At 45.1% G+C, this 18139-nt stretch overlaps 1 protein-coding gene across 1 annotated transcript in view; it reads right to left on the bottom strand.

The window, feature by feature from the left end:
* Positions 1-3851: 3851 nt before the first annotated feature.
* Positions 3852-18139, bottom strand: part of EXD3 (exonuclease 3'-5' domain containing 3) — a gene marked incomplete at its 3' end in the record, with an annotated part of 68003 nt that continues 53715 nt past the window's right edge. The window contains exons 11-18 of the mRNA XM_009993670.1: positions 17869-18007; positions 17342-17555; positions 16533-16642; positions 15185-15395; positions 13898-14064; positions 11398-11568; positions 5677-5730; positions 3852-3983 (exon numbers count right to left, since the gene is read on the bottom strand). Of these exons, the coding sequence (XP_009991972.1) occupies positions 3852-3983; positions 5677-5730; positions 11398-11568; positions 13898-14064; positions 15185-15395; positions 16533-16642; positions 17342-17555; positions 17869-18007 (1198 nt within the window). The remainder of the gene's footprint in view (positions 3984-5676; positions 5731-11397; positions 11569-13897; positions 14065-15184; positions 15396-16532; positions 16643-17341; positions 17556-17868; positions 18008-18139) is intronic.

The following is an 18139-nucleotide window of genomic DNA, read 5'->3' as shown; positions in this document are numbered from 1 at the left end:
CCAATTTCCCCCCCCCCCCGCATAAAACTATCTAGCTGTCAGATGTTTGTATCCATACATCAGGTTTGGTTTTGTTTTCATTCTTAAATGCAAGTTCTATGTTAAAACTTGCTCCAAGCCTTCAAGAGCAAAGGGTCTCTGACCTTCCACTCAAGCCAGTTTGCTCTCTGACCTTAAGGATGCTTAAAACAGCCCCTGACAATGCCAAAAATTTCTTCCTGACTGCTGTAAGAGACCAATGTGCTGGATTTATCATGTAAGAACACTCTCCACATCACCCCTTTCTGAAGGATAGTTTTTGCTATCTGAGAAGAAGAAAAGCTGAATAAAAGGTATTCAAATGTGTGCAGAGGTGACAGCCAAAAGGCAGCTGCATTTCAGAAAGAGGGAATAGGTTTATTTCAAATATTTTAAAGCAATGAAACATAGGACTTCTGGAGGGTTTTTTACACCAAAAGAATTTGTCTTATTTTCACTCAGGTCCCCTAAAATGCTCCTCACCAAAAGCAACACCAGGCCTGGCTAAAGCTACTGTACACAGACAGCTTCTCTGTGACCATCACTCTGTGACCTTAAGATGCTGCACTTGAGAGACACATGCAATGAGAAAAGCACCCCTGGCAGGCCACAACTGATGCAGCCAGCAGCAGTACCCATATCTGGAGCCTTTAACCAGAGCAGCATAAGCTGGAAGCGGAAATGTGAAGAACTCCATGGGTGAAATTCTCCATCCACTTGATGCTTTATGTCAGACAGAGGCAATTGGTATTTGCCATTGTTTTAAGCAAAAAAAGGCAGAATTTTGGCAGGGTGACAAAGCAAGCCCATTCTTTGTATCTGCAAAAGAGAGACTGTCCATCCCTGCTGAGGGAGCTGACAGAGGAAACATTTTACAGCAATCTTGGGTACAACATTGAATTGGGACCTATTTTTACCGTATGCTCCTCACTACACACATTAATTGTTACAGCAACAATATTTGCTGACATAGTTACTCCCATCATTTATAGACTAGAAGCCCAAGAGACAAAACAAGCCCTCGCTCCACCAGACAGAGAGAGTCAGGCAGGATGCCACATTGTTTCCTGTGACATGCAGAAAGCACTTATCTACACTGGATGATCTGGGTGATAACCCATCTCCAGCTTGACAGGGCTGGCCTTCAGACACCAGCCAAGCTCCACAGAGGCCAGGCAGGAGAGCAGCCCAGGTTAGGAATGACTATTACCCAGCCTCCTCCTCCTGCTGAGCACGTAGGCAGCAGCACTTGGGGGTTCCCTCCCCCTTTGTACTGCCTTGGTGAGGCCACATTTGGAGTACTGCGTCCAGTTCTGGGCTCCTCAGTTCATGAAGGGTAAGGAACTACTGGAGAGAGTCCAGCACCTCAGGGCCACAAAGATGATAGGAGGAATGGAACATCTGTGCTGTGAGGAAAGGCTGGGAAAGCTGGGGCTGTTCAGCTGAAAGAAAAGGAGACTGAGAGAGGATCTCATCAATGCTTTTAAATATCTAAAGAGGGGGTGGCAAGAGGATGGGTCCAGTCTCTTTTCAGCAGTCCAGTGACAGCACAAGGGGTAGTTGATACAAGTTGAAGCACAGGAGGTTCAAGTCAAACATAAGGGAAAACTTCTTTACTGTGAGGGTAACAGAGCACTGGAACGGGCTGCCCAGAGAGGTTGTGGAATCTCCTTCTCTGGAGACATTCCAAACCCATCAGGACATGTTCCTGTGTTCTATTGATCCTGCTTCAGCAGGGAGGCTGGACTAGATGATCTTCAGAGGTCATTTTCAACCATGACCACTCTGTGACTCTGTGATTCTGGAGGCCCCAGCTTGCACAATGCTATGAGGGGACAGTCAAACCCAGCAGCAATACACATTTCTGCAAGGAGGTGGCAGATCTCCAAGCAGTTTGCAAACCCTAAAGTCTGTAACCCAGTTACAGACCAGAACAGTCGGCATGGCAGGCACAGCTCAGCAGTTTCAGGATCCAGCTTCCATCCTAATTAAGTCCAATTAGGTTTGCAGAGAACTCGGATGTTTTAGAAAGAACTTAAAAATGAACTGCTGAGGTCTCTGATGGCCATAGTGACCTAAGAGCAACCTTTTAAAAGCAGAAATTTGCCCTCGGGACTGGCTGAGCGCGGCAGGGCCCCGCGCTCCTGGGGATCGGCTGCCGGACACGCGCAGCTGGAAGAGCTCGGATTCTCCTGGAGAACAACAGCAACGTGTCAGCAAAACTTTAATAGTCTGTAGAGGACAGCTGAACAAAATCAGCTCTAGAATGCCAGAGCCTTAAATGTAGGTAAATATATGATTCAGAAAGCAGAGCAGTTTGACAAATACTCGCATCTTCCCATGCCTAGCCATATAAAACACGCAGCTGTTCTACCATCACAATTTACAGGGAAGGCATTTCTCCTGGAAGTAAGGGAACACTTAGTATATATTCCTGGCCAGACTGATTACCCTTATTTATACTGTAAACGAAGACAGCACATACTAAAAAGCCATGTAGTTAAACAGCTCCAGACTCCAGATCATGGGCAAGGGGTCAGTTTTGCATCACATGCTGCTCAGTCGTCTGCATTTATTACACATATCACCAAGTTTTCTACAGCATGGGGTTTTTTTGTGCATGCTTATTCTGGTGGTATTTAAACAACCATCAGGAAGAACACCTCTATGTTATGGGATCTCAGGGAATCACAGAATCCACAAGGTTTTTTAGACATTTTTTCTTAGTAGCAAAGAAGCTAGCATGCCACTATATAGCAACTGCAATATGGAACCCCAAGAATGAACAAAATATCTTATATCTGAATATATACATTTATCCTGAGTAAGATCAAGATTGTGTCAATGCAATCTGTCTGCATGGTGTTACATCATTCTCCTCTCACAGACAACCTGCACAGCTGGACAACTCTCATTTTCTCTCTCAGTTACAGATACAGTTTTGACAGCCGACACCAGATACAAGCAGAGCTCTCTGGTGTGTCTGCTCAGAAGTCACTGCTATTCCCACAGCACTTGTGCAGTTCCACCAGGCCAGCAGACCCCGTGAGCTCAACCAAAAGGCACTGAGCCAGACTCCAATGAAGTGTTCAGCTGGCCTGTTTACTCCTAAGAAAAAGCTCCTTTTCTAGCCAGATTTGCAGCTTCTTCTTTTCTCTCTTTAAACACTGATAAGATGAGAGATGTTGAAGTCGTAAGTTGGTTTAGATTACTAGTTTTGAAGGGATAGGTTTCAGCATGTTACTGTAACAAATATAAGAGTGAAATTGGAAGAGATAGAGAATTGAGCTAACACAATTAAAATTTATTCTTAAAAACAATCCACATATATCCAGTGCCAAACACAATCAGGAATCATCAACCAGCATAGACATGAATTAACCCAATAGCTGCTGTAAAAAAAAAAATACAGTCCTAAAAAAAAATAATCCTCCTATTAAAGTAATTAAGTGTTACCAGAATCACAGAACTATAATTAAACGTGGTTTATAATTAAAACAGCATATGTCCTAGACAGGGAACACAGCAACAAAGAGACCATAACTGTGATAGTCAATGCCAAAACACATGCCAAGTACCAAAAATCAGAAAACCAGCAGTTTCTAGCAAAGCTGCAGAATCAGTGCCTCTGCTCTTCTGACTTAGTCATCACTGCTTCCAACGGATGTTAGCACATTGAACTCCACAGCTCCACAAGCTGCTGCCAAAGTTCAAGCAGAAATCTTGGGAACCAAGTAGAAGATACTGAATGCAAGGCCCAGAAGAGGACAGTGCCTGCTGTTTAGGACAGGGCGAGCGGGCAGGAACCGTAATGCAAACGAGCCTGGTCCTACCTGGCAGCGGCTGAAGATGTCTGCCCGGGACACCTGGATGTTGAAGTGCTTCAGAACCTGCAGGGCCTGTTCTCTCGCCTTTTCTGAGCTGTTCACAGAGAAACACCTTCCTTCTCCAACCTGGGACTGCAGCTTCAAAAGACAAGTCACAAACCAAAAATACAATAAATGAGGCACTCCAAGCATTGTGATCCATGATTTTTTTTTCCTAATACACTTGGTTTGTTTTAAGTTACAAATAATATTTGGAGGTAGCATCTGTTTACAGTCTAAATTTTGACCTGACAAACACAATTTCTAATTTAACATTTAGCCTGTGCTGCAATAGTTCTGAGGCTACTGAAGCACTGCAGATTTTATATATTTTTTATATATATATATATGAAAAATTATTGTCAACGTCCCCTTCAGCTTATAATTTGGTGGTGTGGTGCTGACAGAGGCAGCGAAAGGAAACTGAATTTAGTCACAGCTTTCACATGAATCCTGGCTAGTTCCACCCTTTATGCAAAAGCACAATGATGGAGATTATGTCCACTGAAAATTTCTATACACTGTCTTATCTGGAATTCACTGACAGTCAATTAATTTGAAGTGGTTGATGTGGATGGTACCCCAATGTTTGTTCCACATTTAGCAGAGAAATTTGTACCTGGAACAAGCACTGGGAAGTTCCAGACACATTTTTATGAACATGGTGAGTACTCAGAGCAAGGTGGAATCAGCCTGTGCCAAGGAGCCTTCCAGAGCCATCCTGCCCTCGCTGAGGGCACACGACGGTGATGGCACAACAGGAACCAGACACTTCCAAGGACAGTACTGTGCACTGGGAAGCAGTTATTTTCCTTTTGCAGTTCCTACACAGTACTTTGAAGTTAAAGCTTTGCCAAATAAGATTATGCTGGATGCTGAATTACAACTGTAGGATCAAGGAACCCCAGACTGGATAAGGAACCTGTAACTACAGTACAGCTGCACTTGCCTCACAGTGTCTCATCATGGGGAGTTTTCTTCAGTGCTCAGCTATTATATAGGATATCAGCAACCTACATTCTGCAAGTACTCCAACTAGCTGCTTGAGTAGTTGGGAGCTTTTATATTGAGTTTGTAACAAAGAAGTCCTGCACTCTCACTCGTGTTTGGATTCCAGAATAGTTTCACTCTTCCAAATGAATTTTTGGGCAGCAACAAAATGCAAAGGACCAGCAGCATTTCATAACACTGCAGCACTGACTTGGCAGGTTCAGCATATTCCCACCAACACTCAATTTTGACGTGTGTCCCATGAAGGGCTTTGAACATCTGATGTAAGGGTAAGGTGGGGTTTTGCTTTGGGTTTCTGTGTATCTGTAGGAACATAAAACCTGGTTCCACCAGGACCCATGCTTGGTGGCTGCTATTCTATCCATTCCAAGCCTGAAGAAATGTCTTTAAGTGTTGAAACTATGTCAGCGTGGAGCCAGTCAGTAAACAAGAATCTTTGTGATAAAAAGCATGGGAATTAGCTGCCTTTCACCTGCCAGTGAGGTCAAACAGAAACACTTTGTTCTGGATTGCTTAGATTGATTTCCACCCCCTGCCCCCACTGCAGAGCAATCACTCTCCCCACTGATGCAGGACTGAGTATAAAAAAAAAAGTCACCCTGAGCTTTGGTCATTGAGATCAGATCTCTTGAGATCTTTAATGTAGTTTTTAGTGCAGAAAACATGACAAAGCTAAGCCAGCTGTTGCATTACATCTGACTCTTCCTCTTCTCTACATTGCACATCCCAGACCACACAATGATACAATGCCAGAAAAATGCCAGAAGCTCTGAACACTTACAGTCTGATATGGGAGTCCAGAGGTTAAAATGACTCTTCCTTCCTGTCGGGCAATCTGGAAAAAACAGTAGAAATCATAATGAATGTGGGCTGAACTTACACTGGCTTCACACTTTCCTTTCAGTCAAAGCAGAGAGAACTTGAACTGGTGATACTGAGTCTTGACTTGCAGCATTGACACATTCTAGGCCAAGAGCATTTGGGTCTGGTTCAACATCACACTCTTGCTCACTCCGTGCCCCCTCCTTGCTTCACGTGTTCTGGAACAAGCTATTTGTGCATCTGCACTGCAGGTGGCACAGAGAACTGATCCACCTTGAAAAAATCCTATTAAAAAACCTTCTATCTTTCTTTTTTTTCCCTTAGCTCAGGCTATTTCTGTTTCCCCACTCTGATTAACAAAGAAGCAAGCAGCTCTGCTCACACAGCAAGGCATGGAAGAAAAAGGAAGAAACAACCTAAGCAGGTAATTCTAGGAGAAAAAAAGTACCTTTAAATGTGACTGCAAACTTCACAGATGTTATTAGAATGATGCTCACTCCACTCCTTAAAGAGAAGTCAGTGTTATTCTCCCAGCAGCCCAAGAGCAGACACACAGATATAATGCACCCTTTGCTGGTCGCGGAGAACATCTCCATTATTAGAGTTTATCTCCTCCTGACTTGCAATCCTGTGCTTTTATCAGAGGTCTTGTCCTTTAAGAGAAAGGTCTGTGCCAAATTATCAGGGGACTCATTACCCGCACTTCTGACCTTCGCAATGGACTACGAGACACTTTCAAATGTTTTGGTGCCAAAAGGAGATACTAAATCTGAACCGGAATTCTTCACAAGGATGAAAGTGTGACTGATCTTGGTATGATTAAATTATATCCCTCCCTTCCACCCCTTCACCTCCTCCTCTAGGAGGGAAATAGTTTCCTGGCCGTGGGGACAGAAGGCTTCCCATGTGAACCAGCACTTCAGCTCCGCCTGTGCTGATGAGAGATCAGCACTTCGAGGTAGGCACAAGGCTATTTCTCTGGCTTGGATTCTGTTGGAAGCTCTTGTGTTTTTCACTGATTCCAGATGTGTGTCACGGAGGTCTCCCTGAAGTTTCAGAAGCTCTTTCTGGATCTCTCTTTAACCCTGGCAGGAGGACACATTTGGGATCCGAGTCCTCCTGCACTTCCCAGACAGTCTGACACCACCAAGCACAGACAGAGAACACCAAATAACAAGATTTTTAAACCCTGTCTTCAATGGCTGTTCTCTCAAGATCCACCGGGCCTATGGCAACATGAAAAACAGGGGAGGAGGCTCTGAAGGCACAAACTCCCCATGTAATTAACTAAGCAACCATTTTTTTGTCCTATCTTGACCTTTCAGGTAGCTGCTTCACCCCCTTTTTTTGTGAAGTCACTCTTTGGCTGCCAGTTCTGCACTGAGAAAGCCATTGGCAAATACTTCTAAAGTACCTTCCTCCAGGCAAAATTACCAGATTTCTTCCAAAATCAAGTCTGTCTCTCAATAAAGGAAAAAAAACTCCAAGAACAGGAACTTCAAAGTGGCAGCAGAGACATCTGGTGCTGCCTGCACTCCTGCCACAGGCAGCCTGGGATCCTGAGCAGCCCTGCCAACAAACCACCCTCATGCCACAGGAGTGAGAGAAGTCCAGAAAGGGGACTGCAAAAGTTCCCCACGGTGATTTACTGACAAAGGAAAAGAGATGTGAAATTCCTCCAGGCCCATGTGTGCTTCAGGGCAAGTCTGAGGATTTCACAGCTGGAACACTCCAATCTGACTTCCTGCATCCAGGGTTAATTAGTTCAAGCTTGATAAATCCTCTTATCTAAATGGCTCTGCAGAGACAGGCAAAGAACATCAAATAAAAAAGGAGAAAAGCAGTAACTCTTCCAGCATGTTTTTCCACCTCTGGAGCAACAACTGGGAGAAGTGCACAGAGCCAGGAAAGCCACGTGACAGCACACATCTGACTGGGAGCAGGGATACATGCTGGAGAAAAGGGCACAATTCATCATTTTCCTCTGAAAGAAAGAGCAGAAGGTAAGACTGGGACCATCCAGGAAAGATTCTTGGAGATACAAATAAAAGGAAAAGAACAACCAGAGCAGCATGTTGGGGTGGGTGTCAGGGACTTGTGTTCCACCCCAAGTGCTGCTGAGAGGGCACTGGCCTCAGGTTCACCACCCATTAAAAAGATAATATCCACTTCCTCTGGAAAAGGCTTAGACCTTCTGGATGAAAAGCACTTCCTAATAACTTGGTATTATTATTTAGCCTCATGTGCCTGTCTGTTCAGCCAACTTTCATCTTGCAGAGATGAACGAACTCAAATGAATTACTGCAAGAGAGACCTGGAAGGTCAATGACTGATGAGAGAGGGCAGAGAGAGACCCTGTGTTTCCAAGTCAGCACCAGCAGTAGAACGATTCGTGACAACCTACAGGATCCTGAATTAAGGACAAAAGTTTCAAGGAACAGCAGCACAAGGCTGTAGATTTGTAATTTAAAATTGACCAAGCCCAAGATTGACGTGTTGGGTAATGCCACATGTCCTTGAAGAGGCAAATTGCAGTGCTCTTTGGAAGGCAGTCCAGGAGAAGCTGTGAGCCCCTGTGCAGTGGCAGAGGTGAAGCCGTGATCCTAGGCCAGCAAAGTCCCAGATCAGACAAAAAGAGAGCAGACAGAAAGCACCTGCTCCAGGATGTGTCCTTGAAAAGCACTCAGACATTTATGCACTAAAGAAGTGGGTCACAAATCTCAATCCAACCCTGAAGCCTCTATCTGTTATCTCAGGCCCTTTTAAAATAGAGAGTAAAGCAAGAGCAAGAGATGTGAACACAGTCTAGCCCTGCAGTGCATTTGCTGTACTGCTGGTATTTCAGCTCTAGACTTCTCTTCAGCATTCCTGAAGACCATAAATTGTATAGAGTTTATTGCATGATTCCTAACTTGGCCTTAAGTACCACACCAAAAACCATGGACCCTGTTTTGTTTCTTAATGTAGATCAATTTGTATCAGTCTCCAGAGAAAGACATTCTCCTCCTGCTGACCAAACATCAAAAGCAAAGGCTTGATCTTAGAAGCAGAGCAGCGCTTCATCTGTCCTTTGTGAATTTACTCTGCAGATTGGTGGGGAGGTAAAAAGACTAGCAAACCTCAGCAATGTCATATACATCACCCAGGGTGCGGAACTGCAGCTATGCTGGAACTGCTGCCAGGCAAGGACAGGATCCAGGGGAAGCACGTGGCGAATACTCTCCACACACAGGCTGCTACAGTCAGGTAATTCTGGACATCTGGTAACCATCTGGTTCACATCTGGTACAAATTCCTTCCCCCAGCCACGTACCTGCTTTGCCAAACCCTTGTGTGCACTGTGCTACAGCAGCCAGGATATAAACCTAACACAGTAAGGACATTCCTGCCACCCCACCGAGTGAGAGAAGACTTGGAAAAGGACATGGCATCTGTACTCAGAGACAAAGCTGCCCTTCCCAGAGAGACTGGTGTTAATGAATAGAGCCAAAAATGTTTTTGTAAGAATGAACTGTGAGCTCTTATTTAACCAGAGACATTCTCAGTATGAATTTCTCCTATTTTTCCATTTTTCAGGATTTTCTGTCTGCACTTGGTCTCCTCTCCCACGCAACAAGTGATAAAACAAGAGGAAAGGGCCTCAAGTTACATCAGGGGAGGTTTAGATTGCATATTGGGAACAAATTCTTCCCAGAAAGGGTTGTCAGGCCCTGGCTCAGGCTGCTGTAGATGTGGTGCTGAAGGACATAGGTTAGTAGTGGCCTTGGCAGTGCTGGGTTAACAGTTGGACTCCATGATCTTACAGGTCTTTTCCAACCAAAAGTGATTTGATGATTCTATGATTATGGCAGATATCTTGTAATCAGTTACTTCTCCAATCAAGTCCTAATTAAATGGCACTATTAAAGAAATAAAATGCAAACTGGTGTCACCTCCCAGCAGCTGAATATGGGCAAAGAGAGGAACTGACTGGCCTGGGGTGTCAGAGGTCCTGCTTTCATGGGCTGGCAGATCAGAGATTGCAGATCTGGCATGAGAAACTTGCCATGTCAACTGTTGTCCAAGATAAAACATCTAGCCAATAATATCAGCACAACACGAAGCAGGACCGAGACTTCAAGTTTAGCCTGGAATGGAGTTTTTCAAAACAAATGTTGCAACACACAGTAGTCTAAAAGAAAAAATAAAAAAATCCATAGGTGCCCAAGAACAACCTGCAAAGCTCCCAGGCTTTTTGTTTTGATCTCAAATAATAGAGGGTGAAGGACATGACCCATCTGCCCACCAATTCTGTCCACACTTAGGTGCTCCTGGGGACACCAGTTTGAGACCATGTTGGGACAATACCCAAATTATCCACCTTGTATTCACTGACGAGGCTGCAACCCTTTCTTCTGGCCTTTGCAATAACATTTACATGTTTTTGGGCTCAGGGTGGTCAACATTCAACTTTTGTTAAATCAGAACTAGCCAGATATAAAGGAGGGTGGGAGGGGTCTATTTTTATCTTTGATTATCCAAGCCCAGATCAAAGGCTCTGCAATACAGTAACACTCCAAGGGCTTTTGATAGGGAAAGGATGTTTGTCCAGTCACCATAGAGAAAGCAATGTAAAACATCCTGTCCATAGCACGATAAGGTATCAGGATGAGAAGTGGAGACAGGGCTCTGGGGGGAGGCAGTGAGAACTAGTTTGTTTAAATGACTTGTGCAAGTTTGGCAGAGAAGAGACATTAATTATTTCTGAAGAAGTTATAGCCTGCCCAGGATTCAGGCCAAGCAGACATCTGAAGAGGAAACATCCCGAGCACCAGGCTGGGTGATCAGTGCACATTCGATAGCAACACTCTGTGTGGGCTGGATATCTCAGTTTCTGGCATAGTAGAAGTACGTCTGAAAGGAAAAAGCATGTGTCTCTGCTCTGAGAGGCAGAGGGTCAAAGTTGTTATGGGAGTCCAGATCAATGTCTGTTGTCCCCACACATACTATTCCTTTCTGAAACATTTTACTTCAAGTTGTGTCTCATCACCCTTGAGTCATCTCACAAGGTGGTAACCAGCTAGGAAATTATATAGCAATTTATTAAGGAAATTTTCCCTTTCATATTGAGCAGTTAGCTTTTGACTATGGTTCTGTTTGACCGACCCAGGCACAAGGCAGGCAAATACTTCCCCTGTAAGCCCAAACTGGAGTGCATTAGAAACCAAATTGAATTTGGGGTTCCTGTCTCTGATGTTTGTCTTGCTGCAAATCTACCATCACCTCACCATCAGCTACTCCTGAGACTGAAGCTTTGAAGCTCACATCTTCACATTCTGCTGTGTTCTTCTAATGCCCTGAAACATCCCAGCTGTCAATGACCCAATTATACAGACAGAAACGAGGTTTAAGATCTCAGCACTCTCTGCTCACCTCCCATCTCCTGCAAATGGAGCAGCGAGCTCACGCACTACTGTAGGGACTAGCTAACACCAGCTGCCACGTGGCACAGCTTCTTGGCCTGAACCAGAGAACCAGATCTCAGCACGGGCACAGGAAGATGCATGTGCTGGCCAGTCCCTGCCAACCCTTTGCCTGCTTGGTGTGTGTGACAAACCAGTGCGATCATTCCATCAGCAGCAGAGCTGTTCCAAGGAGAGCAGATGGGAGCTGTAAACACACACACACACACACGACTGACCTCAGCAGCTTTCCTGTGGTCATCCTCATTCTCCAGCATGCAGACATCTACCCCGAGGCAGCGCAGGTAGCGCCCCAGGCCTTGCAGCATGTTATCACAGACCACGCTGAACTGCTTCGGGGAGATGGGAGCAGGGGAACACGAGGTTTCCTTGGCAGGTCCCTGGCATTGCTACAGAAAGACAAGAGACCCATAAGCAGCAGAACAGAAGGTGATTCCTGTACATTTGTGTTTCGCCTCCCTGCATTCACCTACCATGACAAATCCAGCCGTTCCCTTCCACCTGCATTACAATTACCCCCGTGCTCTAAATCACCTCCAGATCTTCCTTGATGTCTTACTACATCACCCACCTACACCCAGGCTCTAGGCAGGACTTGATGGGGCCAATTCTGAATGAGCCTTTCCCTTGCTGGCCAGCTGGCCACCTGAATTGGCACCTGCAACCTTCCCCTGGAGAAATGCCAACCTGTCCTTCTATGCTCCACATGGACAGTGATTTTCATAAAGTGACAGGAACACACCTTCAAGGCTGCTGTTCCTCTGTAGAATTAGACTGCAAGTAATAGGCATGGGCCAAAGTTGTGATTTGGGAAGGGGATCCGACAGAGGGAAAAGCAGGTAGACAAAGCAATCACATCAGCTTTGTTATCTTCGGAAGTTTAAAAATAGGCAGTGCCTGAATTATGTTTATTTTCTTTCAAATGTCTGGTGCTGGGGGAGTTCCTGCAGTTGGAGACTGTCACTGGGAGGCTCCCAGAATTACAATAGCTAAATTCATGGAGAAGGGAAGTTATTAAGGACCCTCCAATGTTCAGCTTTGCCTCCAGGAACTTGAATCAGCTGGGATGGTTGAGGGACACAGACACCACCTGTGCAGGGCTGCCTCTTTGGAACCAGAGAGTCACTGCAGTACTGCAGGAGAGGACTCTGGCATGGAAGTGCTGTGGCACACCATGCAGGTACAGCTGGAATGACAGTGGGAACTAGCTCAGATCTGAGGGCTCAGTCTGTGTCCTGCTGCACTGCCCAGAAGCTGGTACCTGCACTCAGAGCTCTGCAGCACTGGGTAGACTGGACTGTCACCAGCTCCTGCAGGGATCTTGGTAGAAGCAGCTGTGACCTGAGACTTCAGAGTGCTGTGATAATGGATCAGGCTGAGCCTTTCATGTTGAGGTAGTTGGAAGACACTAACCCTGTGCTCCTGCTTCTGTATAAAACAGATGCAGAGGAGCAGCAGCTGGCTCTTAGCTAGTGTTTATTCCGTGGCCAGCAATGTCCTATGTAGCTTTTTTCTCACATTTCATGCCAGCAGAGAGCAAAAAGCTTATAAAGGAGAATAGTATCATTATTCCCACTTCAGATAGTGGACCAGGAAATACTGGGAAAGAGAGCCTGGAGTCGTGCAGGATGCAGAGTCAGGAGAACTGGTTTTTTGAGTCCCAGTCCAGGTTTTACCAACTACCTCTTGGTTAATGAATCTGACTGTACAGAACACACAGATGACCTGTGAGTTCACAAGGTAATTCAAGCCTGAAGTACTTACTTTTCCCATCTCTGCAGCAGCCAGTGAGTTCTGTTGTAACATACAATATTCCCACGAACACAGAGTGTTTTGGAATCTACTGAGCAGCTTTGTGTTTTACTGCCTGACTAAGACTAATGGGATATTGTACATTCAAACACACTTGATAAGGAGGATCCTGAGAAGGTGGCTATAACCAATAGTGTCTCAGTCCAAACATGAAAAAATGGTATTGGCTTCAGGACACATTTGGGACCAAAAGGATACACTGCTACAGTGAGACTTCTTAGTTAATAAACAAAACTGGTTTTCTGCTAATGTTTTCATAAGTGCATAAACAACCAGATGGTTGGTTTTTAAAAGTGAAACTTTTATTACTGAGAGGGACTAGTCATGTTCCAAGCAGAGTCACACAACTCCAAATTATGGCCAGAAGTATTTTAAGGCTCTGTCACAACACACATTGCAGGGGGAGGTCAATCATGGAGTACATGGTGGTGGGCAGGAGACAGAGACAACCAATCAGCAGAAACGCTATTTAGATCAATTGTTTGTTTTTAACTTTCCAGACTTCTATTCCAGACACATTCCCCATGTGAAACCAAAGTGCAGAAGCTCAGTTAAAAGCAAAAGTAAGGAAGTCAGAGTTTTGGTCACAGAATCCAAACCCACAGCATGGAGGAAATAAGAAAGGACAATTTCTACCAGCTGGATTATGCCACACAGATCTGCACCAACACTCTGCAAAGACGTATGAACTTAGAATTGCAGAGAAAGCTGGAGCAAGGCCCACAATGGTGGAAGCACATCTCACCAGCAAAAGGGAGGAGTGAGGAAGGTGTTTCTGCAATAGTCCTGAGAACAGACTACAAACAGGCATGCCATGCATAGCTAACACTATGACTGAGAGACAAGGCAACATATGATTTGCAGGGGTCTTGAGCAACATGCAGCTCTTTGAAGATGTTTACAAACCTGTCCAGAAGGTGATGGCACTTCTTGTTTATTCAGCTGCTTCTTCGCCCTGGGTTTTATGCTTGGTTTTCCCACCAAACTCTCAGTCAGGTCTGAAGTCAGACCAAAGCTTGCTGGATCCTGAGAGAGTTTCTCATAGACCTCCAGCAAACAGTAGGCATCTGAAGCTGAAAAAAACAGGGAATATGAATGTGAGCTGGTTTCATTCAAAAGCAAAACAGAGGCTTTCCTGGTGCAAGGAAGAGCCCCAATCTTTGTCAATACCACTGAAAAACCTGTGAAGCTCCAGCTGACCAATGTCATACCTTGCAATATTTTACTGGTTGAGTGAGCATCATAACCTAACACACCATCACAAAGAGTCAAAGCAGAGAAGCTGCAAAAGCAAGAGGCCTTCTGCTATCTCTGCCCCTGCAGTAATGCAAATTGTAGAGTGCCTGTGCAAACCACTGTGTATGACAGCTCCAGCCAGCCCATTTTACACTCCATTGTTCTGGAGCAGTAGCTTGCCCACGGGTCCTTACCACATCTCAGCTATGGGAAGGTAACTTCCCCACTAGATGTAATATCTTAAAAAGTAATAACCAGATCGTTTGCAATCCCCTGCCCACACGCGCTGCTGAGCGGCTTCTGCTCCTTGCAACGGGAACTGCCTAAGTCTCCAAGCCAGTTTTGCAAGTCCCAGTGATTAACTTTTGTGGGAACTGTGTCAGCATCAAGGACAGTTTAATTTAACAAAGGGCTGGTTCACTTCAGTAGATTGTCCTCTGATGCCCCAGGAGAAGATTTAGACCCAGACTTCTGATTCTGGAGTAATCAGCAATGAACTCCACTGGTCCCTCCACAGTACCCCTTGTGTGCTGCAGTCTCTGACACCTTGTCTACCCATTTTTAACCCTGCCCTAACATGCACTTCACTATGACAAAAAAAGCAGCACTTGTTCCCCAGTAAGGCTGTGAAATGAGGCAGAAGGAAGTGGACTTTCTTCCTTTCAGTTACAGAGAGGAATGTCCACTGAGGTGATGTTTCATTGGACAAAATCTGCAAAGCACAGGAATTCTTTCATAAGGGAAATAATGAATCACTGGACAGTTTAAACTTCAACCATTAAAGTCATATCCACAAAAGGACAAACATAATGTGTGCTGGCTTTTCTGAACAGGAACTAATCTGCAAAGGCATTTTATTTGTTTTCTACTTAACAATTTTCCTGACGACAGACAATAGACAAACACAGCCTGTAATGGACAATGTGCAGCACTCTGCCATGGAGCCAGTGACCAGACCTGCATAGAGGATCTGTTCCTCACGGAGAGGCCGTTTCTCCCAGTTAGACAGCTGCTCTGTTTTATCTAAAGGCTTCCCCAGCACATGTTGCACCAAGAGGCTGAGTCCTTTCTCTGGCTGCCTGAACCCTCTGTCCCCACAGCTCTGCTCCAGGGACAGAGCATCAACCTTCTGGCTGCCCGTCTCCCAGTCAGTGGAACTCTTCTGCAGCTGATGGAAAGAAAAAGACATAAAACACATGGTTATACCACAACCCCTACAAACACCTCCTATTCCAGAGGGTGGGGTGACACAGCAACCATATAATTTTTATCTCTTGCCTGGCATATTGAACCTTGTTGTCTCAGACAAGGGCTGGCATGACATTAGATATAGACAGTATCTATTTATTCGTTTAACGAACATACTTGCTGGAAAGCAATCTGTTTCAAAGCCAGTGAAGGAAAAAAAACAAAGCACACTGTTGTACAGCATTGCACCAGAGCAGTGGGGTTGTCACTGCGGTTGTGGGGTTGTTTTCAGGGTGTTCAGCCATGAGGCTGTTGAACACCAACTCAACAAAAGAACAGCAGCAGTAGTTGAGGACCTTTCTCCTTTTGCTTCCGGTGTGAAAAGATATTCCTGTAACACAGCAGGCAAGAGCCTTTTTGCAGTTGCCATTTCACAGGTTAAATGGAGGCAATGGCTGTTGGCAGGTACTTCAGACCCTGCTGCACTCCTGGGTGAAGATATCAGTCCCAAAGATCTGGCTTCTCCCCAACCCAAAGCCTTAAACACACTGCAAATTTTATCCATTAAAAAGGTTGTCCTTAACATTTCTGCAGACTGCTAAAAACTACTGTGTGCTTACCCAGAGACAGCTGGACTTCAGCTGAACAGAAATTCCTGTGCTGAATCCACCAGCAGCCCTTCTGAAACATTACAAGCTCTCTACATATCATTAACTCCATAGTATCTGCTTCAATATTGTATGATCTTGGAATATCAGTTTCTACAAGAATTTACTCCTTTTGAGTTCAAATTTGACTTGTGCTCAGAAACATCACCCTAGCTGAATGAAGCTATGTCTCCATTTCAATTTCTTTTTCATAGTTTTTATAAAGACACCAAAACAAGTCATTAGTATAACAAGCTCTAACTTTTTAGCTGATAAAAAATGAATGCTTTGGTCTTTTTTTACAGAATCCCATTACCGTCAAAACCACAAATGGAAAGCACATTTTTGCTCACTTAGCCATCTCCTTGCCAATACAAGACACAAAAAGCCAGTGCTGTGAAGTCATGACAGTTAACTAGGAGCGCACGCAGGAGACACAATTTTCCGTATTGTCACGTGTTCATCCTTACTTGTTTGTCTACTTTGAGCAGGTCCACCACACCTCGAACTTGCTTATCCGTGTCTTTCAAAGCAGACCATGTGGCTGTAAGGCTGTTAAGGTCTCCGGACATCCCATAACCTGGACAAAAAATAAGCCCAAATCACACAAATCATGGCTAATGCACTGCAGTTTTTTCTATTCCAAGCCCAGATGCTGAAAATACATGCATGAACATTGGTGCAAAGACCATGAGGGAACAAAGCAGACTCTCATCTCTCCTGCTCCTGAGATAGTCTTGCAGACCAAGATTGGGAGAAAAGAGGGGGATTAAAGATGCTGAGTTTAAGCTCAACTTAAAATCTGCTAGGTCAGTGAACGGCAATTATGAATTTGCCATTGAACTTAAGGCTTAACAACTCCTGCCAAAAGCCTCCAAGAGCATCTCAGACCAGGTATGGTGAAGCCAGTGAGCTCTGCTGTCCAGCACAGTGACTTTGGGACAGGGACAGCAAATCCAGAGAGAATTGTGTGACACACTTCCTAGACCACCCAAGGCTGGGTGCAAGCTGAGGTCTGGTATGGACATAAGACAATCCCAAGTCCATGGGGAGGCTAAGTCAGAAATCTTGAGTTTGGCCTGAAATGGGGAAACATTTCTACCATTCCCAACTACACTGGACACCCTGCTACCAGGCATGGCAGTATTTGAATACTCAGAGCTATAAAAGTTTGTCCCATGATAAGTGGATTGAGAGAATGCCAACTCCCAGAGGACACAGGAATTACAGAAAACAAGATGTGTAAAGACCCAAGGCATGGAGAAGAGATGCATGTTACCTAGTTTAGTGATGGCTGCATCTGAATAGAGCATCTGGATGAAATGGGGAAGCTTCTCCTTCTCATCCTTGGTCTCAGCTTGCTCCAGGAGCTTTGGCAAGTCAAGCAGGAACACCTCATCCTTCACAGCAATTTGAAGGAGGGAGACACGGGGCTTCCCAACCATGCCGAATGAAGGCTTCCACTCCATGTCAATGCCAACAACCTGCCCAGGCTGCAACACAGGCAAAAGCCTTCAATTAAGAGACTGTCTATGCCTGAAGGTAGCCTGGACAGTCCCTGTCCAGAGCACAAGGATTTCCTTTCCACCTCTTTGCTATTGTGCAAAATACTGCAGAGACAAGTAACATTCATAGCCCACCTGAGTTACCCCCTTACCCAGCACAGCAACTCCCAGTGCATTCCCCAATCAGACAAGCCTAAAGAAAGTAGCTGTCCTTGATGTGCAGACACACAACCCCCCGCACCAGCCTGGTGTGGAGTTTCTGCTCCTTGACCCTGCCAAGTCAACACTGGGTAACACTCACCCGCAGCACCTTTTCCCAGCACTGCAGTGTCTCTTCCCATGTTTGTAGGAAGTGAATATTTGCCCGTGGAATAGGAAGCTGGTAATAATCCTTCTTCTTACTCTCTTCGTGATTATCTCTTTTCACAGTCTCTTCTACCCTGCACAGAACCAGATGCAACAGCTTTAAGCTACATAATGAGTGAAAATCCTGGATTGCAGGAACATCAGGAAGTCTTAAGCCCCTTATTTCACCGTGGTCCTCTAGTTCCCCACTCAACTCTTTCTCTTTC

The sequence above is a fragment of the Chaetura pelagica genome, unplaced genomic scaffold (assembly GCF_000747805.2).
Source record: "Chaetura pelagica isolate M959 unplaced genomic scaffold, ChaPel_1.0 scaffold773, whole genome shotgun sequence".
In the NCBI taxonomy this organism is placed as follows: Eukaryota; Metazoa; Chordata; class Aves; order Apodiformes; family Apodidae; genus Chaetura; species Chaetura pelagica.
The sequence above is the reverse complement of the archived record's forward strand: the minus strand, read 5'-3'. Positions and strand labels throughout refer to the sequence as shown.